At 44.6% G+C, this 27,310-nt stretch overlaps 2 protein-coding genes across 5 annotated transcripts; both read left to right on the top strand.

The window, feature by feature from the left end:
* The first annotated feature begins 5,756 nt into the window (after nt 1–5,756).
* On the top strand, nt 5,757–15,647 carry praf2 (PRA1 domain family, member 2). Of its 2 annotated transcripts, XM_078951092.1 has the most exons (4): nt 5,757–6,031; nt 6,986–7,203; nt 15,291–15,417; nt 15,508–15,647. In XM_078951092.1, the coding sequence occupies exons 1-4, from the start codon at nt 5,853–5,855 to the stop codon at nt 15,638–15,640; spliced, it is 657 nt and encodes a 218-aa protein (XP_078807218.1). In that variant the 5' UTR covers nt 5,757–5,852; the 3' UTR covers nt 15,641–15,647. The 2 variants fall into 2 exon arrangements, with proteins under 2 accessions (XP_078807218.1, XP_004071931.1); XM_004071883.5 differs by lacking the exons at nt 15,291–15,417; nt 15,508–15,647 and adding an exon at nt 9,192–12,002 and having other exon boundaries at nt 5,771–6,031.
* A 6-nt stretch (nt 15,648–15,653) lies between these two features.
* Nucleotides 15,654–26,162, top strand: LOC101171008 (endoplasmic reticulum membrane sensor NFE2L1). Of its 3 annotated transcripts, none has more exons than XM_020705543.3 (8): nt 15,654–15,688; nt 16,133–16,241; nt 17,300–17,596; nt 17,705–17,839; nt 22,324–22,461; nt 22,547–22,592; nt 22,753–23,304; nt 23,382–26,162. In XM_020705543.3, exons 3-8 carry the CDS (start codon nt 17,351–17,353, stop codon nt 24,275–24,277), a joined length of 2,013 nt encoding a protein of 670 aa, XP_020561202.1. In that variant the 5' UTR covers nt 15,654–15,688; nt 16,133–16,241; nt 17,300–17,350; the 3' UTR covers nt 24,278–26,162. The 3 variants fall into 3 exon arrangements, with proteins under 3 accessions (XP_020561202.1, XP_020561204.1, XP_020561203.1); XM_020705545.3 differs by having other exon boundaries at nt 15,655–15,688; nt 17,300–17,572; XM_020705544.3 differs by lacking the exons at nt 15,654–15,688; nt 16,133–16,241 and adding an exon at nt 16,837–17,033.
* The last annotated feature ends 1,148 nt before the right edge of the window (nt 26,163–27,310 follow it).

Here is a 27,310-nt window from a genome sequence, read left to right on the forward strand (position 1 = left end):
GCCACTTCAGTTATGGTCCGGTGGTACATCCCATGCAGGGGTTTGTCCTCCCATGAGGATCTGTCCTCCAGCACTGTATCCTCTGCTCTCCATCACCTGAGACATTCACTGAGCACACTGTCAGGTCGGGCTTTGATGTATTCATGCCCCTTGGATGTCTCATCCTGCTCCGTGGCTCCCCTCACTAGTCCTCGGCCTCCTTCCTTGCGGCTGTACAGTCTCAGGGTGCTGGATCTGGGATGGAGCCCTCCATGTACGGTGAGGAGCTTTCGTGGTTTAACACCCAAAGTCTGTATCTCTTCCTTTTGTCATCTTGATATTTCTTTAGGGTAACTGAGAACTGGCAGTGCATAGCTGGTTATTGGGTCTTGTTCTTGCCTCGGAGCTGGCTTACTCTGTGGAAGTATTTGGCTTCTTCATTGATTTTATACCTTTCTATAATCTTATTCATATCTGGGGTTTCCAATCAATGGTGCGGTAACTCACAGTGCTCGATCAGATATTTAATAAATCTGTTCTCTCCTTCAATGATGGTGTGAAGGTGGAGATTGCAGCGCATTCTGGAATCCGCTGCAGCTTCAGTGCAGAAGCGCCAACAGTGGACCTTCTCCAGTCAGTCTCTCAGATGCTTTAGAAGTTTTCAGGAAAGCATAGAGACTGCTGATGCTTCTGTCAAACTGTTGGGTGGAGCCATTTTTAAATCCTCGAAGTCGTCATTCCTCCGGGAATATTGTTTTTCCAAGTCCTCCTCCTTGAACGCACATGACTCGGCTCATCATCAAGATTTGCAAAAGCCTGATGATGGCTACCATCAGGGCAGGTGAGTTGGAGCGGGGGATGATTGGAGGACCAGGAGACACTGCTTTCAACGACTCTTCCTGTGGTCTTTCAGCCTCAGATGTTCTGAGGTGCCAGACCTTCCCTGCAGCTCCACCGTTTCAGCAAACCTCACACACTCCCACATCTTCCTCTGAAAGCTTGTAGCAGATGTTTCAGCACCAGCAGAGTTAAAAGGTGAACTCCTCTCCGTTAAAACATCAAGTTTTACTGGGAAGCACATGCAGGCAGTGACGTGCGCTCAGGTGAGGCAAGTCAGGTGAGGCCTCACCTGTCATTGTGATAAAATAGAAAATCACATTAAGTAAATATTATTTTCCACTGATCCGTATTTTGGATACATTTTCAGTTGACTCGACACCTTTTCCACAGTTTCTGAGGTTAGAATAGCAGAATTTAAATGTTAGAGCTTAGGATAGAGCCTTGTGTGGAGAAGGATCAACGCATGGACTCAAAAGGTGAGGCCAAACATGGTTTTTAATTTTTGTCTTTTGAAAATAACATGGGAGCAAGTGGAAAAATGTAGTAAAACTACATTTCAGGCCTAAAAGAATTATTTTTATGATCATTTTCACAGACATCATTTGATAACACTGATAAAAACAACAGAATTTGAAGTTGGAAAAATACTATAAATAGTTACTTGGGGTCAAAATGAAATGTGTGCTGAACACATCTGTATACTTGAATTAGTTTACAGTATATATGAATAATTTATACACAATAAGAGTGTTCTGTGCATGTCTATAGAAGAAATATTCTCTGCTGGACAAATATCTTCTTGTGTGGATCTTATATGCTGTTACCTGCTGTTGGATAAATGGTGAAATATTCAGCTGTTGCAATTTTAAATCAGACTCCAGAGGAGTCGGTGCCTCACCAGCCATCAACCTCGTCGCACGCCGCTGGTCCCAGGTCAAGTCTCAAGCTGCATACACACTTTGGTGCATTTTCAAGAACTCGCTGAACATGCAAACTTGATGATGTTCTTCTTCTTTCACTTTTTCTACTGTTTTCTTTTGCATGTCCACCACCTAGAGGTTTGGTGGGAAATGTAAAAGCAGTGAAAATCTTGCAAATGGGTCATCAGTGATCTATGCCTTTATTACCATAGGCTGGATTACTGTTGTTCCACATACGTGAGGGTTAGCAGCTAATGCACAATGCGGCTGCACGTCTCGTGGAAATATGATCACATTGTCTCTTTTTCACCCCTGCTACACTGGTTGCCTGTTGATTTTAGAATTCATTTTACGATTCTTTTATTGTTTTTAAGTCGTTACGTGGCTTGGCACCTCCTTACCTCTGTCAGCTCCTGTTTTCTCATGTCCCCTCCCGTCCTCTTAGATCCACTGCTTCTAAAAGTACTTCAATCAAAATTCAAACTAAGAGGGGACCTTGCTTTTGCTGCAGCAGCTCCAAAACTTTGGAACGACCTCTCAATTCATGCTATAGAGTCTATCTTTGCCTGTTTTTAAGTCCTCTCTAAAAACGTACTTTTTTTAATAAACTGACCCGCCCTTTTCCCCAGACCTGAATCCAATTGAGCACATCTGGGACATCCTGTCTCGGTCCATCCACCAATACCGGGTTGCACCACAGGTTGTCCAGGAGTTGGCGGATGTTTTGGTCCAGGTGTGGGAGGAAGTCCCCCAGGAGACCGCCACCTCATCCAGTGCAAACCCAGGCATTGCAGGGAAGTCATACGGACATGTAGAGGCCACACCCACTACCGAGCCTCCTTTTGACTAGTTTCAAAGACATTGCATCCAAGTTGGATCAGCCTGTAGTGAGTTTTTCCACTTTCATTTTGAGTATGATTCCACATCCAGACCTCTGTAGGCTAATAAATGTAATTCCATTCATATTTTTTGTGTGGTTGTGTTGTCAGCACACGCAACTAAAGAGTTCCAATATCTTGCAGTCGTTCAGGTATAGGATGTGTTTTTGTAATGTTCCCATTAAAAAACAGACACATTTACCCAAAGTGACTAACAAATTAGGAACATCAGCAGAAATGCGTCGCAATCCAAGCTAAACTGCATAAAAGGTCTAAGCTAGAGGTGTCAGCGAGTGGACAGAGACTTCTCTGCATTGTAACCCTTGTGCTATCCTAGGCACTTTAACATTGGGAGTTGGGTCATCTAGACCCACTAGACAGTGCTCTGAACCTTTTTTCTTCAATGATTTGTGATCTTCACTGGTGTCCATGGATTACATGAAATCTTCCCACCTTTATCCACCTTTGTCATGGTAGGGAGAACACGTCAATGGAAGGGGGGGGTCATCTAAGATAGCACAAGTGCAGAAGAGGTCAGCTTTGACCATTTGGATGTTGCCTGGGAGGCAGCAGTGCTGCAGAGGCTCATTCCTCCACACTGGATCTCAGGGCTGCAGACTTCCTATTGTGAACTTCGGCATCCTGCAGGGACCAGACATGCAAGAAGAGGCGTGACTCACTAGCCGCGGTTACATGTGCAAAATGTCTTGATCGGATCAATGGTCGGATTAGAATTCAACCGTGTTCATGGGCACAGAAAAACTTTTTCCGATTAGAACAAACGTTCACATGTCTCACCTTCGTTCGGAATAAATCATTTGAACATGCGCAGTAGTGTTAATAATACGGGAAGCGGAAATGAGTCCTGATGTAAACAAGCCGAGTGGCTACATACAAATATTTAGCAGCTCCGTAAAATACGTGATGATCTTCCAAATGTGCCTATATTATTGTTATGGTTATTATGAAGCGCCTGTTCGCTCATCATTTTATTTTTAATCTGTGTGGTCAGGGCTTTTTTGTGGCAGAACGGTTAGGTGAAGGCTAACACGCGCTAACAACAACATTTAGCTTTGGATGAACATAAAATCGATGCGGGAAATGCGGCAATCTGCATCTTGGCTGCACGTAAATATGTGGGAATAACATCAGCCTTTATTTAGTCGGGACACGACTAGAAACACAAATCCACGTGATTGTTTGAACAGTTTCTAAGGACACACACCGCCCCAAAGCCGCTGTGTGAGCTGGCGGCCCGAGCTCTGCTCGGAGACGGGAGACATGATACTCCTGAATTCGGTTGCTCGTTCACATAGACCTGCGGGACGGATGGCAGTCTGAAGCCCCCCACACGTAACAAAGCATCGTCCCCTCCCCTCAGCACAAAACTTTAAGTCTGGCTGCTCTGCTCAGAGACACGGTTCGCTCCGTCCGCTGGCAGCCGCGCAGGGTCCGGATGTCAGGGGCCATGAAGCGCTCCTCCCTGGCGCCCCCCCCTCGTGAGGGGTGTCAGAGAAGATAAGAAGGGGGAGGTAAGGAGCCCGCGGGGCGAGGGGCAGAGCGCAGAGGCGTCCGCGCTCCGCACCGGGCGTCCGCCTAGCAAAGGGGTCGGCAACCTTTTTTACTCAAAGAGCCATGTGGGACCGCCCCTAATAAAAAGAAAGCACCCGGAGCCACAACCCGTTTTGACATCATTATATATATTATGCATGTATATATTTTTCAAAGGTGCTCATTATGTCGATCGCGATAGAACGGTCGATCTTCAATGACATGAGTGTAGATCGCGGGCCAGAAAAGATAAAAAAAAAAAGAACTTCTTTAAAATCCACCAGCCAATCAAAATCCTCACTGAGATGTACGGGACTTGATTGACATGTAGATTGGCCAATCGGATATCGTCTGAAGCATACGTCTCTGCAAATGCACATTATGTTCTTTAAAGGATGATACCGCGGCCGCGTGTGGGAGGAGCTACTGGTTCTGGTCTGATCTCTGCATGGAGCGATGTGTTTATCGATGCATGGTAGACACTGAGAATGTGGAGAGATCAGGTTTATTATTTTGAAGAGTTCTACTTGGTAATCATGTTTCCATGTGTGAGTTTATAAAATCATCCCAGAGAAAGTCTCTGCTTCAACTCCCGCAGGGAAAGCTGCGTCTGAATCTGACGCCCGTGTTTGCATCTCTCTGACAGAGTTTGAAGCCAAAGCCCCTCCCCTGCCTCTCTACCTGCTTTTCCTCTCTACCTGTTCACCTGTTCACATCCTCTGTAGCTGAGAGTTGGTTTCCCCCGCGCTCCTCAGTGTGTTCTACACAGAGAGCGCTAAATACAATAGTCGGGGCGCTCCAGCGCAGCACAAGGATGAAAGAGCTGGACGCAGGTTATAGCGGGGATAGAGCGGGTTAAGAAAATGAATGGAAGAAGGCGCTCCGCTGAAGAAACATTAAATATTGTACACATTTTATTATTAGTCTGAACTATCTTTTATTTAGAAAAATCTTTTATTTTATCAGTCCAGTATGAAAAAAAAACATCAACAAAAGCTGTGTTGGGCGGTTTTTGGCTGGGTCTGGCGGTTTTCAGATGACTTTTCGACTGGAAACCTGTGACTCTATCTGGCAACGCTGGCGCGAACTCTCTGTCTGTCATCAGCGAGTTGGTCTCTGCCCCGCGGTACGTCAAGTTCCCGGCAGAAGATCGGAGTGTTTATTGAAGCCGCCCCGCGTGTCTCCTCCTGCTATCAGCTCTGCAGTTCTCGCCTGATAAATACGAGCTCATTACGAACATGCGTCATAGGTTAATTGGCAACTCTAAATTGTCCATAGATGTGAATGGGTGTGTGATTGTGGCCCTACGACAGACTGGCGACCTGTTCAGGGTGTCCACTGCCTTCGCCCATAAGTGGACGGGATAGGCTCCAGCAGCCCCAAGACCCCAAAAAGGAACAATGGATGAAGATGATGATGATGAATGAATAAGTTGGATTACTTGCATATTTTTAAAATTTTGGGGATTTTTCAGAACTTGCTAAAGAAAATGGTTTTAGGTCAAGAATGTTTTTTCCGACCAATAGAGTGACTGAGTAACAGCTGCCCTTTCTCTGTGGAAGTCTTTGAGATTTCGGCCTCTGGGAGCCATTTCCTGTTGGAAGACGAAAGGGGAGGGGGAGATGCCACGTTCTTCGTCGCCGCGCGGCATCCCGGGAAAGTGAGTTTTTCAGAATCTGTGAAGATGGCCGGCGTGCAGCCCCCTCCCCTGCGCAGCCTGGACGATTTCCTGCTGTGCTCGGCCCGCTTCGCGGTGCCGGACGTGCGGGACCTGGACCGCTGGAACCACCGCATGATCAACAACCTGCTGTACTACCAGACCAACTACCTGCTGAGCGCGCTCGTGCTGCTGCTCATCGTGGGGTGAGTCTGCGGTCACGCGCATACAGCTGCTGTGCTCACACCCCCGGCCAGATCTTAGGAAGCGCGTGCCTATCTGCTTCAGAGCGGGGGCGGTTCACAGCTGTACGGGGGCTGAAGCCCCACCCCCCACAGATAGAAGATTTCAGGATTTTAATAAACTAGAACCACAATTAAACATAATCTAAGGATATTTAATGACTGTATAGATTCTCATTCATGCAGGCAAAGCAGAAGGTGAAATAAAACAGTCGACTTGGTTCCATTTTAAAGTCCCACTCTGAAGAAAATAGTGTTTTTGGTCTTTTGTTCTTGTGGCGTTTTCCCTGATAATGGAGGTCATTTAGTAAGAAAATTCAGCATAAAATTCATTTTCTGAGTATTTCTGGATTCAAATTGATATAAATCAGGAGCAAACGAAAAGTCTCCAAGCTCCGCCCCTTTCTGATCCTCCACCTGCAGACCAACAGATCCATGAATGTCTTTGTTTTCCTGGTCTGAGCTGGAATCTGGATCTAAACTGGACGGATGGATGGATCTGATGATGCTGCCATTTTTGTTGCACCAGTAATGTTATGTTGGGGATGGGAGGGGCTGTAAGCTAGAGGGAGAGAGTGTAATGTATACAGATGGATGATGGGAAGTGAGGGGGGGGCTACACTGCACCAACAGTCCCACCCACAACACTTAGATTTGAGCATAAATAAAAGACCTCCGGGAAGGCTTTGGAAAAGGATCAAAAGATGATGGGAGTGGGACTTTAAAGCTTCTCGTGAAAACATCTTTCAAACTGCGTGGCGTGAGATGCAGCCTCTGCTCGAGCAGAGGTGGACGTGCAGACCTGAAGGAGCTGGAGCTGCATTCTCGCCAAACCCTCATTCCGTCTGCAGGACGCAGAATTTTCCCGCCAGTCACATGGGTTCACGTTGACATGCAGGACTCTGTTTGTGCTTTCAGGTACTTCCAGCCGTTCCAGATGTTTGTTGGGGTGACGGTGGTCTCCATAGCGTTTTTGGGCTTTGTGTTTGCTGCAGAAAACCAAGCGACTGTCCGCCGTTTCCGTAGAAACCACCCCTACGTGTCTGTGACGGCCGTCCTTCTGGCCACCTACCTGTTCATGTTGGCGCTTGGAGGAGTGGCGGTCTTCCTGTTTGGGATTGCGTTCCCCGTACTGAGTAAGTCAGGAACGTTGGAGTCTACACTCATAACAAACCCGCGGTCGGGCACGTACGTGCACACACAGCCCCCCAGGGGTGCCTGAGCACCTGCCCTTTTTGGCGTGTAATAAAAGGTGCCCTCTGTGGTTTTTTTTGCATTATCCTGCTGGAGATACAAGAAAAAATCGTCGCTACAAAACCCTGGATACTATTGTACCAAATTTCTGGTTCTGATCCGCCGGTTCTGTCTTTGCTGCTGCGTACGGACTCAGATCCTCCAGACAGAGAGAGAGAGAGAGAGTGAGGGACAACAAGAGACACTGCATCTCCACAGAGACCTGAAGAGACGTGACGGTGAAGCCGCTTGGACCTGTGAGTTCTGGTCTAACTAGTCGCCGGCCACTGATTCAACCGACTCAAATATGGGCATAAAGTTCCCCTAAACTGCTGACAGAAGCAAACTCTCATGAAAATGGTGCTTTTAACATGTTCTTGTGGGTTTTTTCTGTTGATGGAGGACATGTATAAAGAAAATGCATCCCATGGTAGGTGAATACTCCATTCTGATTGGCTGCTGGGTGTGCATTAAACAGTGATAATGCATCTCATTATACTCTCTGTACGTCTGTTAATTTGAAAAAGGTTCAATAGACATGGAAAAAAAAGTGACAATGCACAGAGATGAAGCACACCCAAAAAAGTAGTTCCGGTCACATAGCTTAAATGTTCTGTATCCCTGCGCTGGCTTTGTTAAAACAACCTTTAGCTTCATCATCTGGACAGAAACAAGCGGTAAGAGGTGAACTTTCTCTCTTTAACTCATCGTGACCATCAGTATAGATATATCGCTTTATATCGCAGAATTTTGACCGCACCACGTAACAAATAGTCCTCTTTTTGTAAAAACAAAGCGATCCAAGCCGGAAAAATAACAAGACTTAAGGACTATAACTGGTTAATATTTATTTCTTTTGTGAGTGACCATGGTATAAGCGGGTTAAAGGCCTTTGAAGTGTGCTTTATCAGGAATTAACGCATGACGTGGCACCATGAATCGTCCGAAGCTTCAGACTAACTTAAGATTAAAAACGGCATTTCTGCCATATTTTCTGCACTATTTTTAAAAAACAATGGTGAGTTTTACAGTCCAGAGTTTCTTATGTGTGGATTAATTCTGGTTGTGTTTATAGACATGATTGTATTTGGACACAGCGCTCTGTCAAAATGCCTGTTTTTATTTTATTTTATGTTTTTTTTTAACGAGTTCCAAAGAAGACTGCGTGTTATTGTGAACACGCTAACGCAGCTCACGTGTAGCATGATACAAATAAGTTCTAGAATGAACTCAGTTAATAAAGTCTGACTGACACTAAATGCAACGTAGTGCAGCTTAGAAATGACATAAGTTTGAAAACAGACCATTCATTGACGGTCTGCCTTATAGTGCACAACTCAGAGGCAAATTTCTGATGAACTTCTGCCGCTCTGCAGAAACTATATCCTAAAAAACGACACAGTTTTTTGGATTTTGGCTAAAAACGGGGTCATCAGGGTGAGAAAAAAAAAACTAGATGAGAAGATGATGGGAGTGGGACTTAAGGGTTTGCAGCCCCTGTGTCGTTCTGTTGATCCAGACTGAAAGGGGTTTAGCTGCTCTGGTTGGCAGCGCTCTCAGCTCTCAGCCTCAGTAAAGTTCTGACAGCAGCAGAAGTGGACCTGCTGGGTTCTAGTGGCTTTTTTTTGTTTCTCTGCCGTATCTCCAGATCTGAAAGGATTCTTAGTGGTTGAAAAACTCTCAAAAAGCAGCATCCCTGCTGCCCTAAAAGGTAATTGAAATGGAAAAAGAACGCGTTTCTCTGAGAGTGATGGAGGCCGGTTAAAGCAGAGGAGTTCTGTTTTCACCTGTCTGTGAACTGATGACAATTAGAAAAAGGATTTTTAATTGTTCTGCGTGTTTTCTGCATGAATGTCTGGTTTTGCTGAGCGAGCGTCTGCATCGTTCACAGCCGTCTGCATCCATGCGTCGGTGAGGCTGCGCAGCCTGAAGAACAAGCTGGAGAACAAGCTGGAGAGCATCGGCCTGAAGAGGACACCCATGGGACTTCTGCTGGAGGCGCTGGGACAGGAGCAGGAGGCGGGGTCCTAGAGGGGAGGGGGCAAGTGAAAGGGAGGGACCGTCAGCTACAGTAAAACAGGACGGACATCGGAAACGGGACTTTCTCCTGTCCCGGAATCAAACTACTGTTGGGGATTCACTGCTCCAGTTGATGTTTGCAGTCCCGGTTTCATTCTTTCTGCTTTTTCAGGAATGCTAGAGAGAAAAAAAGTAGATTTCAGAACAAATGTTGAGTTTAGAGGATGTGTGGAAGTGTTGCTGTGTGGTTTTGGGGTGGAAAGGTGGCTGCACGATACGAGGACAAATCGCGATATTAGTGATCAATATTGCAACGATGATATAACTAAATCCATCATTTCCATGTCACTGCAACAGTTTAATGTAAATAAGAGTCAAAATAACTTAAATTATAATCCAAATGACCCTCGTCTACAGAGGAGAAGATTCGTCTGATTGGTCAGTGATGTAAAGGAATTCATCCGATTGGTCAAATCCATAAAGGAATTGATTTAATTCGTCAAATACTTCAAGCTGCCATATGATTGTTTTAGCGTATTTAAGGGAACCGTTGATCGCAGTTTTTGCAGACTTTTGCGACATGCGTATTGCACAGCTAAATTAGCGATGTATCCTGCAGGCCTAGCTCTTGCCTTTCATTGGTACAATGATTGGCTATGTCTGTGTAAGCTTCTCACTCGGGAAACCTAAGCGTGATAAGCACGCCTTATGCCCACCTTCTTTGATCGGTTCTGACGGGTTCCGTGATGCACAGTTATGGACTCTCCTCTCTGCTTCATTCCATAGGAAGCTGATCTCTGCTGCATCTGAATTGATGTGGGTCTTTTCAGGCAAAAAGCTGCTTTGACTTAGTTTTTTATGTCAGAAAGCCTCATTTTGCGAAAGCTTCACCTTTGTCTGCCTTTTTATTACTAGTTGTGTGTTTTTTGAAGTTTCCTAGATAAATGGATGTTGAATCAAATTGTGGATCCCAGTCAAAAGGTTCAGGGATTCTGTGGTTCCTGAACACTCCATTCATTTCTCTCCGTCATGACGCGGATTCTGTTCTAAAGCCCTTCAGTGCTGGCAGACGCTCTGCAGGTTTTCCCGTGAAAGCGGGTCTCGGACGCCACATTCAGGCAGACGAGGCAGATGTCTGCCGGCGTTGGATCAGATTTGAGTTGATCCGTTTCCCGGTTTTGGTCCGCTCAGAGGAGCCGCTGAAGGACCCATCGTCCTTCAGCCCCGTTTGAGGTTCTGACCCAGATGATGAGCTGGCGCTCAGCGAGGAGCTGCTGACATCACGGCTTGAGATCCATTTCTGAGGAGAAAAACTGTAAACATCCCCAGAAAGATGTTGGAAGGAGATGCAGAGACAAACGGACTGAACTCAAAGCCCGTTTTCAGGGCTGAACTTTTGCCAGAAAGCTTTTATATTTAGACCAGAACAAGTCCTTTCTGTAGTTTTTACTCTTTGTATTTCACACGTTTGTATATTTTCTTTAGTTTGAGACAGAGGCTAAGTTCTGAAATGATTTCCTCCTTTTTTTCCGATGTTTATAACATCTAAAGCTTTGATTTGAATACATTCTGTCTCATGTTTCAAACTCGTTTTTGGTTCTACTCCTTGAATTGCAAACACAGTTTTATCCTGAAATAAGTGAATGAATTGAATTTTGCATTCAGTGAACTTTTCATTTTATTTCTTTGACATCCCAACACTGCACAGGCATGTCCAAAGCGTGGACAACAGTGGAGGGATGCAAGGTTTGTTCTGTTTAGAGTGACATTAAAGGCTGACACACAACAAGACTTGAAGCATTGGCAAGGAAGGCAATGGAAGGCTCTACAAAAAAGATGGAAATTAGAAAAACTAATTCCTCTGAATATCTTTAAATCCAGGCTGAGATTGGAGGAGAAAGTCACTTTTAACTGTACCTGTTTCACACAAGCTCTCATTTTTGTTCATTTTACGTTTTAAATGATTACATTTTTATTGTAAATGTAATTTATTGTTTCCCCCTGGCCAGGACTTCCTTGAAAAAGAGATTTCAATGAGACATTTCCTGGGTAAATAAATGCTAAATAAAAAAAAAAACCCATCTGAAGACAGATGTAGAGGAGTTAACTCCATATTACCCATTGTATCATATTTGATACGGACATTTCTGAGACTCTGGTGTCATTTACATAATCTAAACTTTCCCTAGAAACCTACTGTATTGAACTGGGTCCATGTTTTCTGTCCTGTAGTTCATCATCATTCCACTAGGGGCAGTAGAAGGGCTTTCCCCCCCAAATTGGCTGTTTTCGGCCGGAAAAGTTTTGCTAATTTTTCAAAACTCCATGGGTTTTGACGGCAACCATAAAATAAAATAAAGTTGTGAAATTATGATTTTAAAAAGGAAAATAAAGTTTTTATTTTATGAAAATTACGTTCAATGGGATGAACATCATCTGCAATAAATTAATAATAATGAATGTTAAAATGTATGTCGAAACATTTAAAAAAGCTTCAATGAATTTTATTGTTTCTGTAATAAGTTGGATAAATCTGTGTGATTTTTTCTTAATATCTACAATCAACGATTAAAATATGCCAAAATCAAATCAAATGTAAGATTTTATTTTCAAAACAGCTCAACTTATTTCCTGTAAAATTGTGACATTTAAAAGCATAAATTTACGTCTTTATCCTCGTAAATGATTGAATTCTCATGTTTGAATGACTTGTTTTTACATCAGTCTCATTTATTTGTTTATTTTTCTTCTTTTATGGAGGCCCAGAGAATATTTAAGTGATTGTTCTTTGTTTTAATAACTACTTGATTTGTTGTAAATTAATTCTTTATAATACAGTTGCACTGTGTTAAATCCAATTTGAGGCGGTGGGTAAAGAAGGAGCTTTTTTCCTGAACACTCATGTCAAATTCTGCATCTTAAAGTAACATTATTGAGAGCGAAAAAGTACCAAATCATAACTAAATTGATCTATTTGTGGATTTCATCAAAGGTTTTAGAAACGTCTTAATTAGAAGAAAAGTGGATTTTCTGTCAGATGGGTTTAGTAAAGGAGGAAATCATTTTTTTAAATCACCTGAAATATGTTGATCTGAAACAAAAGCAAAACAAGCGAAATTATCGTTTCTATTACCAATAAATTCACATAATTTCATGATTTTAACCGTACAATGTGACAAAAAAAACGTCTGAACGTCTGACTTCTGTGTGAAAGAAAGTTTGGATTTATTCTGAACTATAATTAAAAAGCAAGGAAAACGTATTATTGGTGTTTTTATGAGTTTGTCAGCACTGGAAAACCATGAAGTATATTTGGCAAAAGTCGCAGTAATTTTGGTTTCACTGTGTTTTTATAGATATGTATCGAGCTGCATAAACAATAAGCAGAAATGACATTTTATACAATTCTAAATCAAATAATAAAGGAGCCAAAATACATATTTCCTTCCTTGGTCGATGACAGGAAACTTTTAAAGCACTATGGAAAAAAAATAGAAAATTCTACATTTTTTTTAAAGTTTATGAGTACAGCTTTAGAAAAATATGAACGTTAAAGACAGAAAAATACTTTTAATTTTTTATTTCTGCAGAACAAATAAATAACTTATGCTGTTGGTTCAGTCATTGATAGATTTATTTAAATTTACTAAAGTAAAAGTAATTTTCCAAGTACATTTACTTTGTTGGCCAGTTCTGGTCTTCAGTGTGGATTTTCTGTGTCTCTGTTCGGAATTCTTTTCCAAATTGAGGAGCGCAGTTTTCCAGAGGATCAGGAAGACCAGAGGGACCAAAGAAAAACACGTGAACACGCGTGAACCGTGCCGCGCGTGAACCGTGCCGCGCGTGTGGGTCATTTATCCATGCATGAAATAAAGGCATGAATGTTTCCTGTTCCAAATCCATGGCTTCCTCTGGAAACGTCACACGCCTCAGAAGTCCACTCGCTCATTCCTCCACCCAAACATCCACATGGAGGGAACGGGGGGGTCGCGGTGGGGGGGTCGAGTTAGGACCAGCTTAAAGTCTAAATCCACTAAATTAGAAACAGTTTTTTGAAGATATTATTGGAAGTTTGAAAAAATCAATTGTAGTTCAATCTTAAATTAGTCCAAATAATAATAATAAAAAAAAGTAAATTTGACTCGATTCCCAGAAGCCAAAGATTTGAACGTTTGGCTCCGCAGAGAAAACCTGAAAAGTCTGAAACTGTCAACAGAAGACTGAAAGCGAAGGAGGAAAGAAGAAAAAACAGAGAAACGGGAATTTTCATTTGGGCCCAGTTTTAGGTTTTAAGTTTTTAACGTTTCAAATGGAATCAACTTTTTTCACATTTTTCATAATTCCTTTAAAGTTAAAACTCTTCAAATGTTCTTTTTTCAGACATAGAATGTGTGTTTTGTTTTTTTTCCAAATTCACAGTCTGGTCTTTCTTTGACTTGAAGCTGATCCTAATTTGACCCCCCCATCCGGGCTTCAGAGGAGATCACACACCAGCAGTGAAGCTTCAGCCTCTCAGGTGGGGGCGGTGTTGCTTCTGTCCCACAAATGAGAGGAATTCTGACCAAAACGACTCCAAACAACACGATTCTGACATTCTCTCCTGTCAAAGATCCTGAACGTTAAACATCTAGCAGTCTGGGGCCTTTGGGGGCTTTTTTCTACAATCATTTATCTTTAAAACTGATGCAGCTGTGCCTGACATTCATCTTTTTAGCACTACACCATATATTTTAGTCCTGATTCTGTCCAAAATACTCAATTAAAAGTGGCAAGTGTGTTTTTTTTAATGCATAAACTTAAATAAATGAACATTTGTTTAGTTTCTATGACAAAAGATTAAATAAAGATGCATAAATCCACAATTCCACGCAGTTAAAACAAAAACCAGGTGATGCTCCGCGACGTTCCAGGAATTTAGGCTTTAGCAGTTATGTGTCATAAATGTTTGTTTTAAATCAAACATGTCAAAGTTTAAACCTCTTTGAAACGTTCCTATTGAATGGGGGGGGGGGGGGGGGGTCATTCTTGCGTCATTACAGTCTCCAGATGTAAACTCACTGTTGAGTTCAGGGTCTGCGGACGGATCATTTGACCCAAAACGTCTAAAGTAACCAATCAACAACTTCACGGATAAATTGATTGATATTCCCATCATCCAACCAGATCCATCCATCCATAGGATTGACCTGAACCGTTGGAAAATACATCAATTATGATCCATCCTGGAAAATACCATCTGGATTGATGTACTGTAGGTTTATTTGACTGTGAGGCAAAACCGAGCAAACACACATGTGATGTCATGAACACGGATCAGTCCATCATTCCAGTCCAATGTGTGGACAGACTTTGACTAAAGTCATGTGACCATCCAGAGTCTAGAATGTTCTAAGAATGTTCCCTTTGGATTCTTTGGATGTGGAAAAACAACAGTGGTGAACTTTAGGAAACTACCATGTGAATGGATTTGACATTCATTCTAGTTTACTTGTTGGTTTGGACACAGATTTCATTTAACTTGATGATCTGGAAGAAATCCAAGAATCTGGAAAACTGTTCAGTAGCAGGAATTTCTGTCTGGAAGTTTGGATGAAGAGGATCTGGATCCACTTTAGGTCAGAGGATCTGGATCCACTTTAGGTTAGAGGATCTGGATCCACTTTAGGTCAGAGAATCTGGATCCACTTTTGGGTCAGAGATCCGGATCGTTCAAAGCGATTTGGATCAGATCAACAACCACACATTACGATGGATTGAATTGTTGTTACACACCATCAGAAATGTAATTTCTTTCTTTTTTTTTAACATATAGCCTCCATGATAAGAAAAATACCACATAAAGATGTTCAAAACAGTTTTTTTATTGGAATGGGTCTTTAAATATGAGTCTGTTTCTTCAATAATCGTCAATATTTGCTTTTATTCCAAATGAATTTCAATCCATCCAGCTAAAAAGTTCCCCTCCTTACAGGACCTCACGTTCCCGTCGGTGTGACGTCAGCAGCTGTCGCTTTCAGGCGAGCTCTTCAGATGTTCTACCTGCGGGACAGAGGTCCACCTGCACCGGTGAGGTTCTGGTCGGTCCGAGCCGGTTCCGGGTGAGCTGTTCCTCAGAGTTCCGGTTTCTCTGATCAGACTCTTTCATCCCATTAGCAGCTGTTTGTTTACACTCGTGTTTCACGCTCCAGCCTCCGGTTGGATCAGGATCACGTGACGGACGGAGGCTCCACCCCACACACCCCCAGCTCGGGGAGGAGCTGTGACGTCACAGTGGGTCGTAGTGGTTTAAAGAGATTTGAGCCGCCGGAGCGGGTCAGATGAGAACCCAGAGCCGAACGAGAACCGGACCGGACCTTCCCAGCGCCCGTGGTGAGTCTGGAATGAGCCGGGCTAAATTTAGTCCGGGTCCAGGGAGGCAGAAGGGGCTTTTACGAGTTTGTTTTGATCGGTTACGTCAGAATTCAAACCAAATCAAGACCTGATCTATTAACAGAAGTCCTTAAGTTATACTTTCACTGAACCACAAGTTTTTATTAATGTAATCACTTATAATTTCAAAAGGGGGGGGGGGGGGTGCTCTGAGCTGAGATGGTTGTGAAACTTTCACAATAAGAGTCTATTTTTAAAACTTTGACCTTCTTCCACTGTCTTCACTTGTGTTTTGGACTGTGAGTGAATTCATGAGACGTGATCTAAACCTCTGATTCATGATGAAAAGGCAAAGTTTGTGCCGCTGCAGCTTCAAGTGGGAAGGTCTTCATGGTCTGCGTCGGTGGACTCACTTTCATTTTGTTCTTCACTAACGTCTTACAGGAGAACCGGCTGATAGATTTGGTTCACTATCCCCCCCCCCCCGACTGGTCCACCCGTTCTCTCTCTGACCGCTTTCTGCTCGCCAGCTGACTCGGACGTTCTGATTCAGGTAAACAGCCAAAATCGCATGTATGCTTGTTTGGAGGAGTAAAATAAAGGATGATAGGAGGGATGATGGGAAGTGGGGGTGGGCTTACTCCACCACCTGCAACTCAGGGGTGAATTCCTGCCGCTCTGCAGAAACTATGTCCCAGAAAACAACACAGGTCTTTGGATAATGAAAAGACCTCTGGGAACGCTTTGAGAACAGATCAACAGATGACTGAAGTGGGATCTAAATATCTGCGCGATTATTCCCCCACTCCCCCTTCATCACGGGGAGGGGGGGGGTCTCCACGGAAACATGCTTCCCCTTTGAACAAACATGAACAAATACGTCCACCCATTGGTGTAAAAGGTGTCCTGGTTCATATGAAGGATTCGTTCTGAAACGGCAGAATCAACCACAGCTTTGGTCCAAACGGATAACTTTCCATCCCATCTGGATGATTGACATGTGGGAGTTGTGCTGTGATTAAAGCAGCATCATGGTCTTCTGCCCTGATTGTTGACCAAAGGAAGTCTCCTCGTACTCGCAGGCTGTGCCCGGGTTTGGCGGTTTCAGCCGCTTCTGCTGTTGCCATGGCGTCAAACATGAACTCTGAAGGAGCGAGGCGTGCCCAGCTGCAGCGTACAGCACACACTGGCAGTTACATCAGAGTAACAGGAGCAGGGGGACCAGGTTTTTTCTAGAACGGGGTCAAGGAAATGCTGAGGTCTGAGCCTGCAGGGCAGCTCTGCCTGATCGGTTTCAGGTTAGGACTCTTCAAACCTCCCCCCCAGCGCAGGGTTACAGCAGAAAGTAAGCAGCAAAGACGGGACAGAACCGGATCACAAGCTGTTCTCACACAGCGAAGCAGAAACTGTTGTTTTTCTTCTGTTTACCAGTTTTGATGACATTTTCAGGAGAATCAGTTTATAGAAACCTGATTCATTCGTTTTCTTGTATCTCCATTCCCTCTCTCTAAAGCAGCAGCTCTGCTCCGAAGCAGCAGCTCTGCTCCGAAGCAGCAGCGGTGCTCCGAAGCAGCAGCTGCGCTCACGTTGTTCTGGTTTTGTGTTTGGCAGCATCTCCTCCTCGTCCGCTGACACAGCCGCCCCTCTGAGCTCCTGCAGGAGATGCTGCACCTGAAGAAGCTCTTCACGGAGGGCCTGGTCCAGATGGCGGTCCTGCTGAGCCTCAGTGGACTCGGAGTGGACGTGGATCTGGAGTCTTACCTGTCTCCCCTCTGGCTCGACGCCAGCTTTGCTCCTATGAAGGCTTACGACCGCCGGGGGGGTCTGTACCCCAAATCTGTGGACCTGCAGGAGCTCCTCACTGCCCCACGTCTGCACAAGCAGGTCCACTCTCTGCACCGGCTGCAGGTACGAGGCCGCCGATGCTGAAGCCTCCGTCACTGAAGGCTTTTCTTAGTTTTTGGGGGTATTTTTTGTCTTGCATTTTATGTAAAAACAATCTATGTCAATCTGCAGGTTCCCGATGCTGTGCTGGAGACGTGGCTGGTGCAGCAGGAGCCGCTGGAGAGACCGGCTCAGGTGCAGCGCGAGTGGAGCGGCCTGCCTGTGGAGCCTCGAGCAGCTGACCCTGAGGAAGAGGAGGATGAGGAGGTACGGCAGGCTGCTTTGTGTGCAAATATTTCTGCTGTGTGACGACCAATGGGAGAGAAGGAGGAGCTGAGGCTCCTCCCACTTTTCCTTGTAGATCAGTCTTTCTCTGCTTTTTGCCGTAGAGTCTCTGAGTTTTTCTTTTTTAAATCACAAACCGAGCAGCTCCTTTTTTCCCTAAAAAAGCTGAGAGTTTGCCATGTGCACGTTTTTTCTTTTTGTACAGAAGTATTTTCAGTAACGTTTAAGGATAAAAAGTGGATTCCTAGATCAACCTTTCATCACTTCTCGTCCCGTGTGATTGTCAGAGAAGACTCCAGAATCGGAGTCTGATCCACTGAACGGCTCAGTGGTGAATGTTTTCCTTCCATCAAAGATCTTCCGTTTAATCCGCAGACATGTTGGTGAAAGCGTCCTCAGTGTTTCAGTGGAGGTTACAGAGCTGCAGCCTGAGGAGAGCGGCATCTCGTGTGGACGTGACGTTATGGTCCACGACCAATAACTTCAGCAGGATTCCACCTTGACTCCTGAGCACATTGGAGCGGGTCTCCAAATGCTCCTTTTGTGGGTCGTCACACAAACCCTGAATCTGTCGTTTCCATTTAAGGAGAAGTTTGGACATGAAAACCTGCAGCCGGATCCATGAGAGAGGCTGCACGCTGCTTTCTACTGCAGATTTATTTGAAAAAGAGTAAATATAGACGCTCCTGTGAGACTTCTGCTCCTTCAAATCCTTCAACTTTTCCAGATATTCCAGGATTTTTGCCTCCATTGAAATGCATGGGGAATCCTTGGTGCAGAAGCTCGCTGGTTCCAGCAATTTTCACAAACATCTTTTTTGTTATTGTGCTGTTTTCACTTTATTCATGGTCAACTTTGACCATTTCTTTATTTACATTTTTTCTTTTGGTGCCAATTATTACCCTAAAAGTTTCATTTTCATACCTTTCAACCCACATTTTCTTTTGGAAATGCAGATCCTAGTCATTATTTTGTTTTAGAGCAGCCAACCTCAGATTTGGTTCCCGTCCTGTTGACGTGTCCTTGAGCAAGGCACTGAACCGTTCATTGCTCCTAGTGGTTACAGGTTGGCGCTGGTTTTCGTCAGCCATCGCTGTGGATGGGACTGGGGCTGTAAAGCGCTCTGGGCCTTTAGGGACGGTAATGATGATGGTCACACTGAGCGAGCGTGAGGTCACGTGAGAGGCGGAGTCAGCAGGAAACAGCTGCAGACGTCCTCCTGACCCCTCCCCTCAGGGATCCGGTGTTCAGGCTGCAAACATTCAGGTCAGGGAGCTTCCTGAAGGATCACCAACAGCTGCATGATGGGAACTCTGCAGGAACAGCAGGAGGAGACCAGGAAGAGGCTGTTGCAATTCCTCCATTAGGAGCAGCTGTTGCCATTGGTTACCAACAGGCTCTGCTAGTTTGGGTTTTCGCCTGATAAACTGAAGACTCTGAATCAAATTTAAAATGTGAGCGATGTCAAACCGGCTCCCGATCTCATCTTCCTCAAACCGAAGCTGCATCTGTGTGTGGAAAGTTCTCATGTTTGGGACCTGTACAGGCCGAGGACCAGAGTTGTATTACTGATGTGTGTGTGTGTGTGCACAGTGGCCACGCCGCTTCACTGTTACACAACCAGAGATGCCAGTTGCTTCATCCGTTTGTCAGCACCGCCTCACGTCTTAAATGTCAAACATGCCGGAGCGCCGCATGACCGGCTGGGCTGTTTTGAAACCGGACCGCCGTGCTGTGGTGCTCCGTCCGACACACATTCACTCCTCAGAGTTTTGCAACCACTGTGTTTACTGCGACTGCAGGTCAACACAAACAAACACTTTCACGGAGAAGCTGAAAACTCAATCTCTGACGGGATTTGTGACCCGTTCAAACCCCTGGTGCTGAACGAACTCAGGAAGGAACACAACGATGGACACCGCAGAAGGGAAAGGAGCCGAAAAAGAAATAAAAAATACCACAGAGAAGGGCTTTGATAAATAAAAGATGTTTGAAGGATCAGAATCTTACGACGGAGTATTAGGGCCACCAAAAAAAAAAAAAAAAAAGTAAAATTACGACATTTTATCTCGTAAATTTACAAGTTTTTTTCTCGTAAATTTACGAGAAAAAAGTCATAGATTAACAAGGAGAAAACACAGAAGTTGTCCGTTTATTGGAGCATCGCTTGAAGATGAAAGATGTGGAGCCTTTTGTGAAGCTTTATTTTCGGATTATTATAGGTTTAAAACAAAGAGATTCTGAACCTTTGGCGACTCAAAATCAGATTATTGTCAGTAGAGGCGGCTTTACGAGGTTCAGTGTCAGTAAAGCGGAGTTTCATCTGTAAAATAAGGAGCTCAGAGAAACGTTTTGGTGCAGAGGATCGTTGCAGCCTTTATTCTCCTTTTCATTCACAAACCCTGAAGTTCATCTGTCACCTTACGTCATGAACCTGTCATCAGATCCAAACACCAATGCGGAAGTAAACGTACCGTTATATCATCAAACAACAAAGATGAATGAAAATAGTCTATTATATTAGCATTAGAATGTTGAAAAAGGCAAAAAGTGCTCCTCCTCAGACGGAAAGCCTCACACAAACGTAGAGATCTGGAGGAAGAAAGGATTGAAGTGGAAAGCTGCAGAGAAACCGATGGCTTCATCGGGCTGCAGGGATCCTGCAAACCAACCATCAAAAAATAAAACTTTAATAAATTGTAAATCAAACAAATGAGCTTCCAGATATTTGGAACGTTGAAGCTCATTCAGATCACCTGTTCAACTGAGTTTAGTTGGTCTGCTCTGCTGCTGCGCGGCGTTCACCTGCTGCTCTGCATGCTCACTTCCACTTAATATCGTAAATTTACGAGTTTGTTTCTCATAAATTTACGAGTTTTATCTCATAAATTTACGAGATAAAAACTCATAATTTTACTTTTTTTTTTTTGGTGGCCCTAATACTCCGTCGTAGAATCTAATTACCGTATTTTAAAAACAAATAAACCCAATTTAATAAATAAAGCTACAGGGGTTTATGACTGAAAACAAATCTTTGAAGAGTACGCACCAATCGCCTGACACACACAAAACTGCAATTACTCCCAGATCAGAGCTACAAATGTACCGAAGGCTGTGACATTCCTTCCACATCTCTAGGTTTGTGTGTAGATGAAAAACAAAGTTTCCTATGTTGAGGGTTTAGGTTCAAAGCGGCTGATGAGAAAACAGATGACTCATCATTTTAGCAGCAGAAACGCTCAGAAACCTGAAGAGATAGAAAATCCTGAAAACCTGATATAAAGGGGAGAACTGTTGGTGCAGTTCCGACTAAATACAAGACTGTGACCATCAATCCACCTGCAAGTCTGGGACTCCAAACCAGATTTGACCTGGTCGGGTTTCTGTGATCATGAGAACAGAAATGGGTCTAAAGAAACACGGCAGGAGTTAGTGGATGATCTCACAGCAGCTGGAACCACAGTCACCAAGAAAACCACTGGTGATGCTTTACGCCGCAAGGGTTCCACATCTATCAGAGCTCTCAAAGTCCCTGTGGTTCGGAAGACACGTGCAGCAGGACCGCCTGAAGTCTGAACACCTTCCTGAGAAACGGTGCTGTGGTCACATCAGACCCACATGGAGCTCTTTGGCATCAACTCAACCCGTTGTGTTTGCTGCCAATGACCCCAAGAACACCATCCCCACTGTCAGGCATGGAGGTGGAAACATTATGGTTGGGGAGTGTTTTCCTGCACCGTGTGGATGGGAGGATGGGCGGAGCCATGTACCATCAAATCCTGAGGGAGAACCTCCTTCAAAAGGGGGGGTGGACGGGTCTCCCAACAGGATCATGACCCAAAACCTTCAGCCAAGACGACCAAGGACCGGCTGAAGAAGAAGCAGATCAGAGTCACGGAACGGTCCATTCAGTCTCTGGAGAGAGCTGAAGCTCAGCGTTGCTAAGCAACAGTAACCAAAACTGAATGATTTAGACGTCATTTGTAAAGAAGAGTGGAGCAGAATTCCTCCTGATCTGTGCAGAAACCTGATCAAGACACCTCTGATCTGAGGGTTTAGCCACAAACTACTGAGTCTTTCTGACAAGAGGGTTCAAATAATTATTTCCCTCAATGAAATTCAAATAAATGTATATTTCTTGATTTTCTATCTCACTCTTTAAATGAACCGACTGTCGGGATGACAGAATGTCAGTTTCTTTTCAAGTGGACAAACCCGTAAAACCAGCAAAGGGATCAAATACTTCTTTCCTCCACTGTGTTGGTATAAAATGAATTCATGTCCGCTGCACATTTCCGTGGTAATTCAACCCCGGCATGAGTTTGAAAGCAGAAGCGGTTCTGCTCGGCTGATTGTAGTCCTCTTGCTCCACACCAGTCAGAAGTTTGTTGGAGAAACTGCCGGTTCTCCGTGGTTCTACGGCTTCTTACTGTTCTCAACATCTCTGCATTTTTTGTGATCTTAAGGGTGGAAGTGTCGCCTCAGGAGTTCCGAGCTCAAATCCTCGGCTTCTGCGGCCCCCCGTCATCCCCCCGGGCCTTCCCCCCACAGCCGAGGACCTGGAGCTTCTCTGGCAGGATGTGTCGTTCCTCCTGGAGGACGAGGTGAGAGGTGGCTCAGGAACGAACGGAACCAGGTATCCAATAGAACGTTCAGCAGGTGTACTGATGAGTTTTTTTGTCTCTGCAGGGCACAGATTTGGAAAGAGTCTCTCTGAACGGATCACCTCATGGTGGTGAGCTCCTCTGTCTCACACAGACCCAAGAGTCGATGGAAAATGGCTATTTTCTGCCTCTAATGGCGGTTTTTGGAACTGCAACATGAATCTGGAGACAGAGCTGTCACAGACGTGGTCCTCACAGTGTTTTTGAAGTTCTTCCCTTCTTCTTTTTCAGACTTGTTGGGGTCTCGGGTCCAGCCAGAAGCGGTCCTGCTTCCCCTGACTCCCAGCACAGAGCTGGACGATCACACTTCAGCGCCGACCACAAACTTCGGTTTGGATCCTCTGCCTCTCAGTCTAAACTCCTCAGACCTGCCCACCGAAGATCCTTTCAAAGATTTCCTTGAGAGTTTAAACGACATCTCCACTACCTTAAACTTCGGTCTGTTACCGGAACATCCTCTCCTTGAAGATGAACCTGAAGCCTTTGGCGTTGACCCGACACCTCCCAGCTTCACCCAGGCTTCAGATGGGATGATGTCCCAAGAATGTCTGGAATCTTCTTCCAGTGACGTTCTGCTGGGCCAGGAGGAGGAGGAGGAGGATCTGCCAAGCCTTCTGACAGAACTGCTGGGAGATGCCACCCTTCTAGACGACATGAATCTGTTGGACTTGGATCTGGAAGAAGGATTTGGCTCAAAGCCGGCAGCCAAGCTGGAAAAAGGCTTTTACCGTGACGTGACCCAGCGAGAGGAAGAAGAGGAAGACCACATGGGAATCCAAGAAGGTAATTAAACTAAAGAGAAACCAGAAGCTTCTCCCTCAGAGTTGAAGCTGTCATGACCTTCATTTGTTTCTTCCTAGATGCTGAAGAGGTTGAGTCGGACTCTGGTCTGTCCTTGGACTGCAGCCCCAGTCCTGCGTCTTCAGGTGCTTTTAGTGGCTCCTCCAGCTACTCCTCCTCCTCATCAAGCACCCCGATGTCCTGCACATCTTCAGACAGGACTGTATTCTCTGAGGATGAGGGTCGCAGCGAGGGAAGCTTGGACTCAGAAGGGGAAGTCACCATAAAACAGGAAGAGGAGGGAGCGGTTGGAGGGTCTCCGGGGTATGGTAAGCAACTCCCCGTCATCACTGAGGATCACAAAGAGTTTCATGGCTTCCCCTCCTGGCTGGAGCACGTTGGCCACGATCACACGTACAACCAGATGCATCCCAGAAAGACCAGTTCTGCTCCGAGGAGCGGGAGCGCCAGGCGTCACGGCCGCTCCTCTTCCCATCGCTTCTCAGAGGCCAGACTGTGGAGCCGGAGCGAACTCGAGCGAGTGCACTCCCTGAAGATCCCGTTCTCCACCGAGCTCATGGTCAACCTGCCAGTCGACCAGTTCAACGAGATGCTGAGCGACTGCCAGCTCAGCGAGGAGCAGCTGACTCTCGTCAAGAACATTCGGCGGCGTGGCAAGAACAAGATTGCTGCTCAGAACTGCAGGAGACGGAAACACGACATCCTTCTGGGACTAGAGGAAGACGTTTCGGCTCTGAGGCGCCGCCATTCAACGCTGCTCAGAGAAAACCGTGACGCTCTGCGGCGTTTGCAGCAGATGAAGCACAGACTGGGAGTTCTGTACCAGGAAGTCCTCTCGGAGCTGAGGGATGAGGAGGGCGACTTGAGCGCAGCAGAGTTCACGCTGCTGTTCGGACCTGACGGGAAGCTGGCAGAGGAGAAAAGCAGCCAGAAACAGAGGCGCAAGAAGAAATGAGGAGCTGAGGAACGCGTGTGAAAGACGCCGCCACTGCCTGCTGGGTCAGACAAAGAACGCCACGCTGTAGCGTTACTGCTGCTGGACACAATTCCAAGGTGTTGGTGCATAGAGGAGGGCAGCCTTGGTACTGGTCCGGTTTTATCATCAGAACCGTTCATGGTGGTGTTTGTTTAGAGCAGAAAAACACATTTTTCTAAAATATCATTGATTCTAGTTTTTTTTTTCCTTTTAAAATTTGAAAAGGCCTCGGCCTCCGGTTCTGCTGATGCCCTGCAGACAAACTGGTGCTGAAGAACTCGTTTTTCAGGGACAAAGTGGGTGTTAGGTCCAAAATGTCTGTCTATGCAACTGAAATTTGCTTGGAGGAAGAGATAGAAATGCTCGGTCAGAGTCCATTATTATTACAGCCCAGCAGAGACACTTCATGGTATCGTCCCCAACCATCTAGAGCGAAGCGGTTCTTCCCGGCGACCCAGAAAAGAGCCGGAACAGTTCTGAGCTGCTGCTTTGGCGAGGGAGACCTGAAAAACTAGCCCCGCCAGGCTCTGGCTCCGGCGTAGCACCAAAACCTGCATGGTGGAGAAACGGCGTCATAGTGACTTCTGTACTACTTCCCCGGCTGTAAAAGAATCTAAAAAGAGCAAAACATCTGGGGAACCGTCCACCTACCAGAATGTTCCGGATGCTTCCATGAGCTAAATCTAAACAAAAGTGCATCTAGTGCTCATTTGAGGAACTGCACCTTTTGGTACATCCTTGCTTTGGAATCTGCGGATAAATAAATTTGTTTTGATGCAGAAATGTGTCGTTTGGAAGCGACGTGTGGTTCGTTGTGGCAGGAAAACTTGAACTTCTCTCGATTTTGTTCCATCAGTCTCTGTGGAATGTTCTGATTTTATTATGAACCCTGACCGTTTGTTAGAAGTTCTATTGAGGGCAATTTAAACAGGAAGAAGCCACGTACGCACGAAAGTCAAAACCTTTTCTGTGATAAACGAATGGATCCTCAGAACAAAAATGTAAAACATCTACAGAACGTTGTTGTCCAGACTAAACGATTGGTGGCATCAGCCCTGCCCTGCTTTCAATCTCTTTTATTGGTTTCATGATTTTTGTTCTTTTCTATTTGCTTTTAATTGTATTCTATTTATGTCTCTACGATGTTTAGTTTGGTTTTATGCTTTAGATTCTTGAATGTTTGGTTTGGCACTTTGGGTCTCCTTGGATGTTGGTGGAAGGTGCTTTAGAAATACATCAATGAGGCTGAGAACACGGAGGGTCACCACGAGGATCCAGGCCAAAAGAGGAAATCCTCAGGAGAGAAGAAGACCTGTCTTTTTCAGTGGCTAATCCATTCAGCCACTGCCTTTAGGGCACTGAAAAACATCGTCATGATGTTGAGTCCTCAGCATCATTTCACCAACATCCTCTTGATGCGTCCAAACCGTCTGCTTCCCTGCATTCATCTCCGGGTTTAATAAGACTCTAAACTTTATCCATAAAGGTTTACTTGCAAACAGGTGTGCAATTCCTTTCATTCAGAAGAGACAAAACTACGTTTTACATTTCTGAAACATCTAAACACCGTTGCATGTTCGTTTTAACCCGGGTCCTTGGGGTCTCCCAAACGTCTCTTAAGCCTTTCATGAACACTGGAGATCTCTCCTTCCTCATTTTTGGTCCCTTCTGTTGTCGCTTCATCAGATCGACTCCAATGTTTTTATTTGTTTTACTATTTCACCTTTTGACATTATTGGCTTTTACTACCTCTGCTTGGTTTTTATTTTATGCTGTCTTTTGTAAAGTGCTTTGTGATTCTCTCAGTGAAGAGTGTTATAGAAATAAAAATATTCTATTCTATTCATAAGAAAGAGTCGGCAAACCTGTGATTCATGACTGTGTTTTGTAGATGCATATGGATTTGACTCAAATTTGAACGTTTATACATTTCCTCAACAGCAGCCTACATATTTTTACATGACAGATGTAGAACACAACTGTTCATTTGGGAAAGTGGAGAATTTTAAGCATGAAAGGATCAGATTTTCCCAGAAACATGACTAAAAATATACAAGAAATTTTCACATTGTGTTTGATCTTTATTTTATTTTTGGTTGGTCTGAACAGTATTCAATCATCTGAAAGGAATAACTGATTATAGTTCCCTGATCTTACCGGAATATCCATCCATCCATCCATCCATCGGGTCGCCGGACAAAGATGCCCATACTTTCCTCTCCTGGCCCTCTGGGGGGGGCCACCTCAGATGAGGTATTAAAAACAGCTCTTTGGAATCAGGAGGCGGAGCTTAAATTCAGCCAATAATGAGTTCAAAGCCCACTTTCAGCCGCAGTTTCTCATTTCCATCAGAAAAGATTGAACTATTTTTGGAGAGTGAGGTTTTTGCTGCATAGACCTCTTCAGACCCGGCGTTCACACGCGTGGAGATCAGAGAAGAAAAGAAAAAAAATAGAGGCGGAGCTTAGTTTACGCATCACTACTCTGATCCTATGAGTAAACAAAGAGGTTAGGCCTCAGAACATTAATGACTCAGCTGGTAAACTGAGCAACCAGTCATGGTAGTGACTTTTCCTAAGGACCACTAAAACTTTATGCTGTCGTCTTCAAAGGTGGAACAGGTTCTAAATAGGAAAATAATGTTACGTTGACAAACTAATAATTAACCAAAAAAGCTTCCTATTATTTATCACTGTGTCTAAAATGTGCAGATAAACTGCTATTAAATGATCCTACATGAATGCATTACGTTTTAAAGGAATGGGAATTCAAGTACTCGAGCACCAAATTCCAAATTTTAATATTACAATAAACATTTGTTTTGAAAACAGCTTCATAATCGTTTTAAAGCGTTATGCATGTAAAGAAAATCTGTGAAGCTGAGAAGAAACGTTTCACAGATTGAACTTTTCCACGTCTGGTTGTGTTCTGTCATCACAACCTCACTGCTGACACTTTCTACAGTATTTATAGGCTGTAACCGAAAACAATGGTTGATTCTGCAGTTTAACA

The sequence above is a fragment of the Oryzias latipes genome, chromosome 8, assembly GCF_053564925.1.
Source record: "Oryzias latipes strain Hd-rR chromosome 8, Olatipes_Hd-rR_3.1".
NCBI classification, from domain to species: Eukaryota; Metazoa; Chordata; class Actinopteri; order Beloniformes; family Adrianichthyidae; genus Oryzias; species Oryzias latipes.